This window comes from Pagrus pagrus (assembly GCF_965226575.1).
Source record: "Pagrus pagrus genome assembly, chromosome: 21".
NCBI classification, from domain to species: domain Eukaryota; kingdom Metazoa; phylum Chordata; class Actinopteri; order Spariformes; family Sparidae; genus Pagrus; species Pagrus pagrus.
In genome coordinates this window covers 8356608-8372774 of record NC_140208.1, presented here as the reverse complement: position 1 = coordinate 8372774, position 16167 = coordinate 8356608, and the positions used below count along the sequence as shown (strand labels likewise).

General features: G+C 42.2%; 1 protein-coding gene across 1 annotated transcript; it reads left to right on the top strand.

Moving 5' to 3' along the window:
* Nucleotides 1-8725: 8725 nt before the first annotated feature.
* On the top strand, nucleotides 8726-10481 carry foxi1 (forkhead box i1; the record flags this gene model as incomplete). Its single annotated transcript, XM_084342007.1, has 2 exons — nucleotides 8726-9323; nucleotides 9525-10481. The coding sequence occupies 2 exons, from the start codon at nucleotides 8726-8728 to the stop codon at nucleotides 10088-10090; spliced, it is 1164 nt and encodes a 387-aa protein (XP_084198133.1). The 3' UTR covers nucleotides 10091-10481.
* Nucleotides 10482-16167: the final 5686 nt, after the last annotated feature.

Below are 16167 nucleotides of genomic sequence, written 5' to 3'. Positions count from 1 at the left end.
TGGATGCTTTAATTTGTATCTCTGTGCATGGATTAACCTGCTAGGCGTTGATTGATTAGTTGATTAATCAGTTAGTTGGTCAGCAGATAAATAATTGGCAACAACTTGATAAATAGGTTGTTGGAGTTGGGTTTTTTCTTTTGTTTATGAAGCTTAGCGTTCATGCAGCCAAGCAGGACACGAAAGTCATACACCCCAGCTGTAATCAGCTGACAGCCTGCCGATTAAATCATTGTTACCAATCAGTCTCACGCCAATTATTCTCACCACAAGGCGGACCATTTAAATATGGCTCCCTCCTAACTCATAACTGCTCCTACTCAATAGCTGCATTCACTGTCTTCCCTAGGGCTCACTCTTGTATACCCTGGGGGTCATGCTGCTTGGTCACTTCAGGGAGCATCTTAAGAGCGGAGCCGTCAGTGCCAAGCATAACTGTATTATTATCTGTATTGTGGCAGAATTTCCACTGTGTTCTGACATTGTATAGCCGAAATGATTTAAGGATCAATGAGGAAATGATCATCCGGTTAATCCACAGCAGCCCTGCAGTACTCCTATGTTGGAATAACTCTTTTTGACCGTACTGTACACAAACTAACGTAATTCAAGGTTGTAAAGCATAATAAATGTAACTGTGCGGCAGGGCCCCTCTACAAGATTAGGGCCCAAGGTGAGGTAATGAAGGACCCATCTTAGCTGATACTGCACAACAACCCCCGGTGGTGTCAGGCCCCCGTGCCTCATTGCGTTTGATGACATCGCCTGCGGCTCTGTGGACATAATCATAAATTGCAGTCGCTCTCCAAACGGACTGCAGTAATTACTGTTAGAAACTGATTTTGAGTTTTCAAATGTCTTTATTCTGTTAAAGTGTGAGATTGTGCTGATGCTGCAAACTGTCCTTTGAGCATGTTTCTAATCTGTTGAGAGAGTTTATACTAAACACCTGCACCGGTCGCTGTGAGCCAAGCCTTTGATCGAACACTTTAATGTTGTTTTTCTGTACTGCCTCCAACTTTACACACTGCAGACACACACTCCATCACTCTCTTATCAAGAGCGGCTGTCACAAGCAGCACAGAGACCAGTCCACGCCGGACTATAAAGCACAGGAGGAACTGTTGGTATTTTAAACCTGAGCCTGTTACATTGTGCTGCATTCAGCACTAAACACAAAAATGTACATCCTCTGCACAGGCTTATTATCTTGGTATGACGGAGAGAGAGCCAAGTGGTGGTGATCTATATTAGCTGAGGCTATTATGAAGCACCGGGTTTTCCCAGGCAGTCGGTGAGACGTGTTGCTAGGAAACATACCTAGAGATCGGGGGTGGAGAACTGGTTTGATGAGGAAGCAGAGTTCCCAGCTTCACATGGAAATAACCAGAGAAGTGCCTCCGAAGTGCCCAATAGAAGAATATTGATTTGAGGCAGTTAATGAAATCTTTGCTATTTGCTCTTTTTGATCTCGTGTCGATATATTTTTGAGCTGCTTCAGAAGAATTTCTTGCACAAGTATTGAATAAATGGATATCAAACTCTGCTGAGAGCAAGGTTTTCATTAAAGGTGCACTATGTAGTTTTCGGGGAGGAGCTTTTAATCAGAAGAGAAAGATCTTCGTTGACTGAATTGTATGCCTAAATAAACAAACTGTCTTTGTTTTCATGACCTGAATAAACAAACTGACCTTGAAGGACAACTTGTTTATATGTGGCGGACCCTGCCACCTTTCTAGCTTCAAACAGTGAAGAGCTTGTTTATTCACTTATGGAAAAAATGTATATCTATGAGTTTGTATTATTACCTCATTAATACTGTAAATATAAAAATTCAGAGTTTAAATTTCTTCTCCAGAGCTATGCAGTGCCCCTTTAAAGTTCTGACTGTTAAATTGCAAAATGTGATTAATTATCATACACACACGCTTCCATCAGACTTTGTAATACGCTGCTGTCTTGTTGACCTTTTCAGAGCAGAATATTTTTATCATTATTGTAGCAGGATACATAACTCCAAAGCAGGAAGGTAAACAATGAGCACAGTTAGTACTGGAGAGCTGTAAAGACAAAATCTTGAGTGCTGAACGTCCACACAGTGCAACATATTTCATCACTTTCACTTCAGCCCTCTATTTCTTAAATTCTGTGTGATTAAAATCAATACACTGAATTTTTTTTAATATATATTTGCCTCCCAGCGTGCTTGATGGATGGGTGCTTTGGTTATTGAGTCATGCTGACGGCGTCATGTCTAGAGCAATGCTGCCCTCACCTGGATGCTTCCGTCAGTGCGCCCTGCCTGTCACATCACACAGCCTATATGAGTGATTAACAAAGTGGCATAAACCTTTGGCTTGTGTATATATAATTTTAAGGTCAAATTAACAGTCTTGACACCACCAGCACTCTATTACATCAAATCATGTCCACTATGTCTTTGCACCAGTGAAGTGAAGCGGCAGTTATTTAATGGGTGATGGGGATTTTAGAGTTGAAATATCTCTGCTTATAAAATGACTCTCCCTACGCCACCTTTCTGTTTTAAAGATCACACGAGGAATCGGCGGGGAGAGCATATTTAACCTTTCTGCAGCCCAGCAGATTTTTTGGCTCTCGCAGACCAGTAACATCTGATCCCTCCAAGGATGTAATCAGGAGCCGAGGTGTAAATCTGCCCAGTGGAGGGGAGAATTAAGCTAATGCAACCAGCAGCAGTGAAGCAGAAGGCCGGCCCGGTTGTATTTCTCCCTCGGTCAGCGCGCTGTCCGCAGGGCTGCCTCCTTAGCTCCTGGAGACAGACTGTCAGGGCCAAACAGTAATTGGTCAGAGGAGACTGCACAGGGAGGAACATCTAATTACTAAGAACATGTTCACCTCCCTGGGCCTCGCAGGTAGACGAATGACTTGATATTTTTGTGCTGAAATTTTAGTTGAGGCTATTTGACTCAAACTTAAAGTCCCCATCCACTCATAAATATGTTTTGTTTTTTGGTCCGTCACATGGATGTTTGGACTTCACTGTCTAGAATCATGGATGGATGACCAAACGGGCCCTAATCGGCACAGTCCTGGGGGCCCCTGGACCTGAGAGTCCATTTGAATGAATAATTTGTACAAAGGGACATTGTCTCTTTCACTTTGGACATACTCTGATAAAGGAGGGTTGGGGTCCTTTTACATATCTGTGGCCAGGGCCCCATTGTCCTATAATATGTCCATGTGCAGAATGATGTTTGTGCAGAGTTGTTTTATTGACTGGAGGGGGAGTTTCTATATGCTCACATCAAATATCAGACATTAAAAACATGTTCTCAATCCCAACTCATTAAATATGGCAGCTTTATCAGTAGCCTTAAGCTTCAAACTATGATGTTCTTCTTACCTCCCTAGCGTACATTTTGCACATTAAGGCCTCCACATGTCATGTTAGGCACAAAAACTACTTGCAACATCTGGTGAGACTTTCAAAATAAAAGCCTGTTGATAGAGATTTCACATTTGATGACATCTTACTTTTAGACTGGTGTTAACGTTGTAAAAACAGTCACGTTTTTGTTAGGTTTAGGCACCGAAACTACTCGGCTAGGTTCAGGAAAACATCCTGCTTTGTGTCAAAACAACGTGCAGTCACATCACTTACGTTATGTAACCTAAATTAACGTTCTCCCGCAAGCAATGTAAAAATGTAATGTTGTTACCTGGTTTCCGCTGGGAAGTCCTGCATATGGCCAACCCAAACACCCCGTGACTTGGACTTTTCTTTCTCTCTATACTACGATGCAAGAGGTGTAACTACAGCAACAAACTAAGAAGCATGGGGCGACTGACCAGGCTGCTGTTTGACGCGTTGGGGGTTAGAAGGGGCTGTTTGTTCCTCATTAAAATACTTAAAAATGCATTTACTCCTTCTACCTCATTAAAAATTCCAGGATATTTGATCAGGATTGGCTTTTTAGACTACTTGTGATGTCACAAACCATGCCCTCTTAAAATCAGATTTTCAAATGGCACAGAGAAACTTTTCCACTTTCAGCAGATGAATGGGTGAGCAGCCGTCTAGTTTCCAACTCTGCACATGCATCATTCTCCACAGTGAAACTTGAGCATTCAACTGTAGAAACAAGAAGAACAGATACAGTATATTCATGAGAGGAGAGGGAATTTAATAAGTCTGGGATTTTTTTATCACTCCTGCTTCATTAGAAGTATATTGTTGGCCTTCAAGTTGACTTATTTATGCAGAGGCCTTGGATAATGCAACAGCCGTGGGTTTAAAAGGCTATTAAATATTTTATTAACATCCAGATGAGTTGACTTAAAATGAAACAATGTGAATTTTGATAATTTGTAAGGAGTAAGGAGTAAGGCGGCTAACACCCATTATTCACCCCCTTAAACTCCTGAATTGGGTTGAGAAAAGGTGCAGAGCTCAGCTAGAGATCCTATTATAAATGTTTCTTGCGGTGGATGTGTCTTTGCCATCCCGAAGAATAAAGACCAGCTGGTGTAGAGAAGAGGGATGCTCCGAGGCCAGGCAGTTCCTCTGCCTGCCAAGTTTCAGATCACAACACTTCAAGTGTCTGTAATCTCCTGCAGGGCTGCAGAGGAATTAACTTTCTGCAATGCATTCAGCAAGAGCAGCCTTTTTCTTTTCACACGTCACTCTGCACCCGGGCTGAACATTAATTAGTGCTCGGACTGTGTTGTGTGTGTTCTGGCTTTGTTCCTCCACTGGGGGGAGACTCTGAGATGGACAAGCCCCCGGCTACACAAGGGGATAATTTTGTTTACACAGTCAGAATTAATGACTTTATCTGGGGCCTCTCATGATTTTATTGGCCTTAAGTGCATCTAATAGTCTGCTAATTACTTCAAAGAAATAAACAGTTAGCAGATGTCTAACTCATACAGCCACATTGTAAAAGCCAAGGCTCTTTGCAGAAAACAGGCCTTGTTAACCCTGAGGGTCCTTGTTCACCCCAGCAAGTGTTTAGCTCTAATCCCAGTGGTCAAATGTGCTGATAAATACTGGATGGGAAAAAAAAGCAGAATGTGTGAGTCTCCCATCACCTGCAGCACCGCCTGTTTCTCTACTTTCAGCCTGAAGGGCCCCGCGGTGGTGGCTCTGCCCGGCCTCTCTGACCCCGCTGTGATTGACTTGATCTCCCAAAGAAAAGCTCCCATGACCTCGAAAAGCTTGAGGAAACAGGGGGATGAAGACGGACATGGCAGAGCAACAATCGACAGCCCCTCCCGCACACACAGTCAGCATGTTTGAGTTATTACTTTACAATGACACGGGGGCTTCAGGTTGCCAAGTCGAGGCCACATTTGACATTTGTCAACTCAATCCGAGAGGGAAAAAAAAGAAAAATGTGATCGATGGCTGCTCCGACACAACAATACTCATTTCTGATGTCTGCCTATTTTTAATCAACCACAATGCAAAATATTGTTGGAAGACCAAAGAGGACTATGTTAAAAATGATAACGTAAACTTGAAAATGAAAATCTAATTCCACAATTGTATTATAATTTCTCATATGTATTTGTTGTTTGGGCAAAAAAGGAAATGCAATAATCTGATGTTCATTTCACACACTCAAATAGCTGTTTTATGATGATTTTTAAATAAAAAAAATAAATGTTCTTTATTTAAAATGTCATTTTTTAAGACTCAACCTGCCTGGATAATGAATTATGAAGCCCAGGGGAGACTACAATAAAATGATAATGTAAACTTTAAAATGAAAACGTAATTCCACAACAGCATTATAGTTTCCCATATATTCATGTCTTGTTTGAGTAAAAATTAAAATCTAATTTGCATTTTAATTTTTACATTCCTGCATATCTGCATTCTTTGACCATATTAAAGGAAACGTTCACTCAAAATAATCTTCATTATCTACTCCCCTCCATGCCAATTGAAAGTCAGATGAGGTTTTGTAGTCGACAAAACATTTCTGGAGCTTCGCAGCAAAACATGTCGCAACATTCTCCTGAACAACAGCAGTAGTTGGGGTCTTGTTTTAAAACTTTAAAAAAAACATGATTAACTGAGATTGAACTACATGGTTTTTTTTTTTTTTTTTTTTTTACTTCTTAAAGCAGTTGTAACACAGCTTTGTTGCAAAGCATCAGAAATGTTTTGTGGAAAACCAAACTTCACCCGAACTTCCATTTTTCCCGAACTTTCATTTTTGGGTTAACTTATTGTTTTCTTTAAAATAAAAATGGAAATGTTTTTTTTTTTTTACATTTAATTTTTCATAGTCTTAACCTGCCCTACAGTCGACAATACTCGAATGTAAACTCAATTTTGAAAGTTCGAACGCAATTAAATCTAATTTTTCATTTGTGCAAGCATCATGAAGCCCACAGGGGAATATATTAAAATGAAAGTGTAACAGTGATAGGATGATAACATATTTTTAAAAAATCTAAAAGTCTGTATGGCCCTTTAAAAACTAGCATATCATTATGAATTAGATGCGACCAACAGATATTTTTGGGCCAATCCTGATGCCAATATTACGGAATAAACACATTTAGACATTGATGTATTGGCTATTTTTTTGTTTTTTTTTATATATATAAACAGAATATAATACATATACATTATTTTTTTTGCAATTATACCTCAAATGTGATTATCCCATGCTTGTCACACAGATATGCATGTATTGGAGACAGTTAACAATAAGCTTTATTGTCCAAAATGACATGTCCAGGTATCATTTTCTGCACTATATTCTGGGGAAAAAAAGGAAAAAAGGACTTTTGTATCGCACAACTTATACACAGACACATCTGTGATAGGCTAATATCGGCACAAATATCTGTCGACATGTATCTGTCAGGCTCCATGAATTAGATTATTATATATTAGATTTTAAATCTATAAGGCATCATGATATCTCAGCAACACAAAACCTCCTTTGAGATGATGAACATGCAAGTGTCAGGATCATTTCAGCCTTTTGCTTCAGTTGCTGCAGATTCAGATGTCCAGTCAGCAGTCAGCAGTAATTAGCTGTACTGGGTGTTAGACACCTTACAGGTTGTGTTGTTTTCATCTGGGGGTTAAATGCCACCTGCCCCCCGTGGAGTCCACTGCTCGCCGCTGCTGTACAGCCTGTGATCGGGACAACACCTCGGAGCCAAACAATTACATCAAGGTCATGGAGAGGAGGAATGTTCTGGCGATTAGCGCAGGAGTCCAGCAGCAGTGAGAAACCTGCAGAGAGCTCTCCTCTCGGGGATGACAGCAGACCTGAATGAGTTCAGATAAACAAACTGACTCGTTGGGGGGGGGGCTCCTGTAAACTTTCATTTCAGGTGTGTGAGTCCTACAGAAAGAGATTTGACCTCATAGTTTAGATGCAGAATATGTGTAAAATATCAGCCTGTAGTGATTGTGTTTGTGTCGGTGAGCTGTGGTCGTCTTCTCCACTTTGCTCTCAATCGAAACTCGAACCACTGGCCTGCCAGAGGTCAGATCCAGAAACCTCAAAGGTTGACACTGTCAACAAATGAATGAATGATTGTGTAAAGTTTGTTGGAGCACATCCTTATTTTTATGTGTGTTTTATCCATTACAGCACGTGATCCTGGTTTTTCCTCATGTTTTACCATAAAAGTTTAAGATTCGCCTCCAGTTTTACTTCTCATGGCGATTAAAACACTTTTTATTTACAGGATTCACAAGTTAAAGTGAGAGAAAATACATTGTGTTTGTAAAATTCACAAAAGTTAATAAAGACGAATAGAAAGACAATAACACCGGGCAGAAACAGCAGTCTGTTTTCTTTGGGGGGGATTTTTTTTCTTCTCCACGAGTCACTTGTTGACACTAAACTCGCGGCACTTGTGATGTGTTTATTGCAAACGAATTTCTTTTTTTTCCCTTTCTTTTTTTTTTTTTTTTACAAACATGCGTGTCTTCTTTGTTTGGGTTTGACACTGTCGTGCGGAAAGTTCAACGAGTTCTGACATGGTGACAATCAGTGCGCAAAAGCAGCGAATCACAATAAAAATCCTCTTTTCATAGAAGTGCTACATCTTTTATTTGTTGTTCGATAAAATGGATCTTTTGATAATGATTTATTTGTGGCCGAAACACTTTAAGTTGGAAAAGAAAATCAGATGGGAGCCGGCTGTAGCTGGAGTTTGTTTGTTTGTTTGTTTGTTTGTTTTAAATATTGTCAGATCGAGTAAAATCATCCGATATGTGTCTGGAAACTGTAAAAGTTTAGGACAATTACTAATTTTTGTGACCTTCAATAGTTTATAATATATATTACTCGTATAGGCTCATATCTTCTCTTTGTAGTTCACTTTGTCTTTGCGGGATTTGTTTCAAACAAGTCCTAAAAATAAAGACAACACATGCTCCAGTGCGTAATTACGCACGGACAGTAGTTGCAAGTCACTTACCTGCCTTAATGGGTATATACCTTATAATAACACGAGGCTCTGCTCTGCAGTTAAAAGCAGTATCGGTGCTCATTGATAGGCAGATTGGGTCAATACGACAGGGCTGTCGCGGGACAGAGGGGGTGGAGGAGGGGTGTGACCGTCCCAAAAGTTTTCTTCAATGGGCTACCTGTAGAGGCTCCGGGCTCTGCGCATAAATACTCCTCCCTCTGAGGATGAGCTCAGTCCTGAGGGAGACACACAGAGAAGAAGTTAGGTTTTGGGAATCTGGTTAGGGTGGATTATGAACGCTTTTGGACACCAACCATCTAACCAGCAGACCAGCCCTATTCAGCACCACAGCGCGCAGGAGCTCCTGGACATGGCCGTGTACTGCGACAACTACGGGGTGTACCAGCAGAACCTCCACCACCATCACCCGCAGAGGCCGCCGACGCACCCCTCCAGCTACGGCCTTGGAGAGTACACCTCACCGTCGGCGAACCCTTACCTGTGGCTGAACGGACCCAGCATCAACTCATCTCCTTATCTCCCCGGGAACAACAGCACGTCCTACATTCAGTCCGGATATGGGTCGAACCAGAGGCAGTTCTTGCCGCCTCCCACCGGGTTCGGTGGCGCGGATCTGGGATGGCTGTCCATATCCAGCCAGCAGGAGCTCTTCAAGATGGTCAGACCACCTTATTCCTACTCGGCGCTGATCGCGATGGCCATACAGAACACCCAAGACAAAAAGCTGACTCTGAGTCAGATCTATCAGTATGTGGCTGATAACTTCCCCTTCTATAAGAAGAGTAAGGCTGGATGGCAGAACTCAATCCGGCACAACCTGTCACTGAATGACTGCTTCAAGAAGGTGGCACGTGATGAGGATGACCCCGGTGAGTCTGGAATACCTTTACGCAAAAAAAAAAAAAAAAAAAAGTTTTTCTGTGTGAGACATTTATTTTTAATGATATTGATGAAGCTGTTCTTTAAAAATCATCCCAGCTCACTGACAGTTTGATCAGATTTGGTGATGTGCAACTTTGGATAAAAGCGTGTCATCCATATTTATTAAACCTTTTTTCTTTCTCATCCAGGTAAAGGAAACTACTGGACGCTGGACCCGAACTGTGAGAAGATGTTCGACAACGGCAACTTCAGGCGGAAGAGGAAAAGGAGAGCTGACATCGCCGGAGCCGACAGCAGCGCCTCTCTCCCCGTCAAGTCAGAGGACGGCGCGCACAAGCTCTCCGACACGGCCAGCCTCATGAGCTCCTCCCCGCCCAGCTTGCACGGATCCCCGGCCTCCACTGAGCCCAAGTCGTCCCCGCCTCCGTCCGCGGAGCACAGCCCGTGTTACAGCAACTTCGTGTCCAGCGTGAACTCGCTGCTGGCGGGCGGCAGCAGCAGCAGCGGCGGCGGCGGAGGATCCACCATCGACGGCGGCGGCGGCGGCGGCTCCAGGGGAGGGGAGCGGGACTACAGCTCCGGGCATCTCGGGGGACTGTCTCAGAGCAGGGAGGGCATGTCCGGACTGGGCTCTTACTCGCCAACTTTAATCTCTGACAACAACCGAATGAACTATTACGCATCAGTACAGAGCCTCTCCAACCATTTTAGTGTTAATAACCTCATATACAGCCGGGAGGGAACAGAGGTGTAGACTGTCTTTAAGAAAAAAAAAAAGTAATTTATCACTCAGTAGTCCTCACATTTCTTTAGTAGCCTCGTGTTCTGGTTTAGTGGAACTCATTATAAAACTAGCACTGGAACCGAACTGGTATTTTCCTCACAGTAACCCTCCCACACTGGGGAAAAGTCATATTTCTGTGTATTAGACAGGAATGTTCATGTTACGGTTTGTCCATATTAGTGCAACAAACTTGTTCATTTGTTTAAAAAAAAAAAAAAAAAAAAAAATCCTGTCATTTTCTTTAAAAAAAATGCGTATTGTAAGCTGCTCGTCTGGGCTGTTTCTCTGTCTTAACATAAGAAGACGATATGTACAGAAATTATTTTCATATGAAAATACATGCTGTGTGTTTTTAGACTGAACCGTGCTCTGTGTTTTATTTAAACTCACGTGGATGTTTGAATAAAAAGTCATTTATTTTAACTCAATGTGTGTTTTCTCTCATTCAACTCATCTTTAGGAGTGAAAAACCAAGTCTGAAACACCAACATTAGACTTTATACATTAGACTTTATCTAACTTCTGTTTGGATCTTTTAATTTCTGATCTTTTTTTATTGATTATCCTGAAGAAAATCACTTTCACATTCCTGGAATATTCCTAGAAACTCCTTCTTCTGTCAACTTTAACACTAAATTATCATCTTGTCACCGATATTCAGAAAAAAGCACAACAGCAACGTCTAAACTCCCACTTTTTTCAAGTATTTCTGCCAAAACAATCCCTCCAAATACTCAGACGCAGCCCTCATGGCCTACATAAACGAGTATAAATGCTCTGCGGCCTGTCAGGACATCTGAAGTCAAGTGGCTGTAAGCAGTAAAGTGTGTAAGACAGAGACATTTTCCGCTTGTCACTTCCAATCGCCCCATTTCAACATGCAATCAGACCTTTAACTTACTTCCACCAGGTTCAGAAGTTCAAGCTTCTCTGTCTGGGCTGCACGGCTCTGACTCAGTCTGCGCCTGGTCTGATGTCAACCTGTTGGCCCAACATTGCACCTGTTTCTCGTCTATTCCCAAAGACTTGTCACGCAAAACGCCGCCCCCGTTCCGTGTGTGCGCGCTGTGTGAATCCCGTTAATGGGATTTGTTGTTTTGTTTTTGTTTTCCGTATTGGGAAGCACGGTGGAAGAGCATCCGCTGAACGGGAGAGTTCAACGGCGTGTAATGTGCTTTTGTTGTGCCTGTGACCCGGGGGACGCAACAGAAAGCCTGCTGTTGGGGAGGAAATATCGAGCAAGGCCATGCAGAGGAAATGTTCAAGTGATTTAACACCCCTGTCCTGTCTTATTTCCAAACAATATGGATACGCACGGAATCAAAGCCTGTAAATAAAAGGAAACACCTCTTAATTGGTTGATAATTGAAATCACTCAGGCGCTCCGTGCTCTGGAATAAAAGAGAAATTAATTGACAAGACTTTCGTGCCCCTTGTTGGAACACAATGGAGGCTGGCAATTCAAGAGATCCCCTCCTGGGCTCAAATGAAAATATTGCCATCTGAAGATCTGGGAACAAATTATCTCCCTCAGGCCACATTTTGCTCTATTATCTGTGGAGAAGGGCCACGGATCAGACAAAGAGGATTTTTGTCATACAGGAGCGGGTTCTCACAGTAACTAGTTTTCTGTTGAAATCCTCATCGTGTTCAGTGAATGGAGTGTGGAGCCCTTTCACAATAAGAGGTCATGCATTTAGTGCTTATTACTGTCATGTCCAGTGCTGTAAAAAGTACCCAAAGGTTATATACTCGAGTAAAAGTGAAGATACTGTGTTAAAATGTTACTTTGGTAAAAGTGAAATCACCCATATGAATATTACTTGAGTAAAAGTGTCTGATATGTAATGTACTTAAGTATCAAAAGTAATTTTCTGGCAATCAAAAGTACAAACAAAAGTAACATTTTACACATATTTACATGTATTTATAGTGTTTTATTAAAATATCTATTATATCAGGAAGTTGTGGGTTGCAACAAGTATATTTACTCAATTATTGTCCTTAAGTACAATTGTGTAGTGTTGTAAAAAGTACCCAAAAGTCAAGATACTGTGTTTAAAATGTTACTTTGGTGAAAGTGAAAATCAGCCACATGTATCAAAAGTTCAAGCAAAAGTAACATTTTTTTACATGATTCCATGCATTTATATACTGTATGACTGATTATCAGCCGGATCGATAATTGCATCAGATATTCAGTATTTTTCTGATAATTAGTTGTTGTTGATTTTTTACAAATTCGATAGTAGATAAAATCAATTAACCATAAAATGTACTTTTAAGAATTAAGTATGCACTACCAAGTTATCAAATAAATGTAGTGGAGTAAAAAGGACAATATTTGCCCATAAAATGTAGTAAAGTGGAAGTTTAAAGTAGCAGAAAATGAAAATACTCAAGTAAAGTACAAGCATCTTCAAGTATTTGATTAAATGTACTTCCATCACTGATCTAAGTAGATTTACTCAACTACCATGTTTAAGTACACTGTTGTAGTGTTGTAACATTGACCCACAAGCCATTCTTAAGTAAAATATCATTATAAAACTTTACTTTTGTTAAATTAAAGTCACTCAAATGAATAGTACTTGAGTAAAAGTCTTAAAGTATCTGATATTAAGTGTACTTAAGTATCAAAAGTACAAGTTCAGGTAAATTATACACATATCTGCAGGTGTGTGCAGTTTATACTTTTACACTATGGGTTCACTGATTATCAGATCTGATGATTCAGCATTTTTCTAGTTGTTAGCTTCAGTTTTTTTTATCCAATTGTTGATAAAATAAATTAATTTTAAAAATGTGCAAGCACAATATTTGTCTCCTGAATGTAGCGGAGTGGAAGTATAAAGAAGCACTTTCCCGAGCTCGCATGCAAAACAAACAACAGTATCTCTACTTGCTTTCCAAGTTCGATTCCGCCCTCTCAGCTCTCAGAAATGTAACGCTCCAGTGCCTTGTGCCTGAAGGGCACATTTACCCGGCTCGCATGAATATCAGTCAGGCCACCATGTCTCTGCTCCAGGGCCCCTGGGCTCCAGGGCTGAAGGCCCAGGACCAGCAGAATACCTCAGCATAAGGGTGGCCGCCGACGGGCTAAACCCATAATGACAGGTTTCAGCCTCAAAGGGTCATCCCTCCGAGGCGAGGCTGGTTTATAATCGAAGGAGGAACTGGATTATTTTAATCCTGTTTTTCTTTTTTGGGACTAGATACACCAACAAGTCATCCGGTGCCAACTATGGAGAGCAACACTACTGCTTCACCTGCAGTGAATTTCACTGAGAGAGACAAACAGGGCCGTTGCTCTGTTAAGTTTTTGGTGTGTTTTTCAGTTTGGGATATCCCAGTTTGGATCCCAAACCCAGAAAGACGTGAAGAAGAGTCGTCTGCAGCTCGGGACCTGGAGGCTTGTCCACGTTAGTCTGAGTGACATGAGCTGCAGTGATGAATCACTGCTGGATAAAGTTGCACTCGGCTAAGTGAGAAACTTAACTCCCATTAGCTTTTAAGCGAGATCTCCTCAACTGATAAATAAGAGGCCAGAACAAGACTCGTAGCCTTCCTTCACCCCGAAACCTGCTTTTAAATATGCACTGTGCACCTTTTCGCCGAAAGTCTTATTCCTGAATGATGTCGGGTAACTTTACAGGCAATTTGTTGGTTTGTGAAGCATTCGGGATTTCAAATAAAAAGATGTGTCCAGAGCCTAATAATTCTCCACAGCCCATATAACACTAGCTTACAGACAAATGTGAGGGGTAATATGAAAAGGGAGACTGCGCGTCTGACCCCAGTGAAGAACATGATAGCTTGGCCATAGGGGGGCTGATTACAGTCTGGGCCTACCCTGAAATTTCACATCTGTTTGTAGCAGTCAGCGGGCATTAGAGGGATAATTTCTTATATTACAGCTCAATCTCTTGAGGAAGTTAAATATTTAAGAGAACAATATGATGACAGCTTCTGGGGAAGCCACTACACGGCTGTAAGGGGGAAGGAGGAGGGGGCGGCGTGCAATTGATAGCTGAGGAGAATGTCTATCAAGTGGCATGACCTGATTCGGTTTCATCATTCACCTTCCAAGGCCCATAAAAAAGACTAACGTATGGGCCGGTAACGGCATGGGATCCCTGCTCCGGACGAGCAGCCATATGGATTATTTTATACAGAACAAGAACCATCAAGGCTCGAACTGCTCGGTTGTTGAGAGCGTGTGAAAAATGTACTACACTTCTTTTTTTTGTCTAATTTCTTGGGTAAAATCTCAAAATTCATGAAAAACGTTCGCAGTTTTCTCCCACGCAGTTATTTTATTCTATCGTATTGTGTCAACCTCCCTCCATTCTACCTTGTTTGGACACCAGGAGCTAGAATTATTAGTTTGCACAGGAAGGAGCAGCCACTTCAGTCCCCGTAAGGCTCGCCAGCAGAGGAACCTGCTGAAAGAGTCAAAGAGATACAAGGATTAACGGACTAGAACGAGTCCCAGTAAATCCACAGCCGGGGCCTGTCTTCACATCGCTCCGTCTGGAAAACCTATCCCCACAACAATGTAACTTATCCCCCGCTCACTCTATTGCTGGAATATATTTTGACAAAGTCTTTGTTCTCACATTAGGGAACTGTAGGCAGATCATCCGTTATCCGTGACCCCTGTCATAACAAACCATGGCAGTGGTTTTTACACACTGCTGAGAAGCCAGAAAAGTTCACATCAAGCAGCCTGATGTGTCCAACAAGCCTCTGTGATAAAAAAAAAAGCGGAGAAAATACTCAGCTCAGACAACCTTGTTCCTTGTCTTATTACTAAATTCTCTGATCATCTTAATAAAAGGCTCTTAAGCTCCTCAATAAATCTGCAGCCATTCATCACCTACATGAAATTCCAAACCGTGACCTTATGAGAACAATATCCCGGGTTCATGGCACATCAATTTCTATGTGCAGTGCAGCAGAACAAATATCTGAGTAACGGCCAATATGTAATCATTTTAGCTCGGTTCAGGGACCACTTTAAGTCTTGCACATGATGATGGTTCATTTGACCCGTCGTCGCGCACTAAAACTCAGCGTAGTGATCGCAGCAGTGTGTGAGTAAGTTGGAGAAATAGTCACAAAAAAAGTCAAACAATCCTACATTTTGAAAAAGCGTCCGAATCAAACTGTGCGGTGTGTTTTCGTGCTGCTCACGCCTTGCAGTGATACCACCCTGCTAGCAACACCTGCGTGCTGTCATTACCTGCTCTTCACAGACAGGAAGTGGTGACAGATGACGGAGGAAGTAGCTACCCAGAGGGAATCCATTTTACGCCGTCGCAGCCTGGACTTTTGGTGGCGAGACGGAAGTGAGGAAGGAGATCATTCGGTACTCAGGAGGATCCTCGAAATAGCTACCTCTGCACCACATGTCAGTCACTGCCTGGAGTTGTGAAGGAAGCTATCTCTCAGCGCGAATGTTAAAAGACGCAGCCCACCTGGAGCACTTTTCAACTTTTGGACACATCATCCTGCACGTCATTCGGAAACAGATCTGTTTTGCTGCACAGACCACGCACAATCCGGCTCCCGTGATGCATTATTCAGCTTCAATCTTGTGTGATGCTGGTGCATCTGCCCCGGGGAATTCATTGACTGCCCCCCTTCCCCAAACAACACTCCCCGGCCCCTAATGAGACCCCCTGCCTCCTGCCTCTATTATGAGGGATGCATACCAATAGAGAGACAGCAGAGGGGAGACAGACAGAGCCTCAGAGACCTCCCTGGCCTAAACCATCAAACGCACCCCTCACAGAGAGTCAAATAATGGGCCTGATCAACATTGAACCAAGTTTTCCCCATGTAAGCCGCAGATGATCTATGGCTGAAGGCTCTAAATGATAGCCTTTCAAAAGGGACAGGCATGCCCCCTCCAAATGCTCCTTTTGTGCTCGCCCACTAATCCCAGCCTGCACTTCAAGGCCCGGGCTCACTTCTGAGGCGGCCGCTATCATCTTAAAAAAGGAGGGAAAGAAAGGCAGCGCTTTTAAAGTGCTTTAATCAAG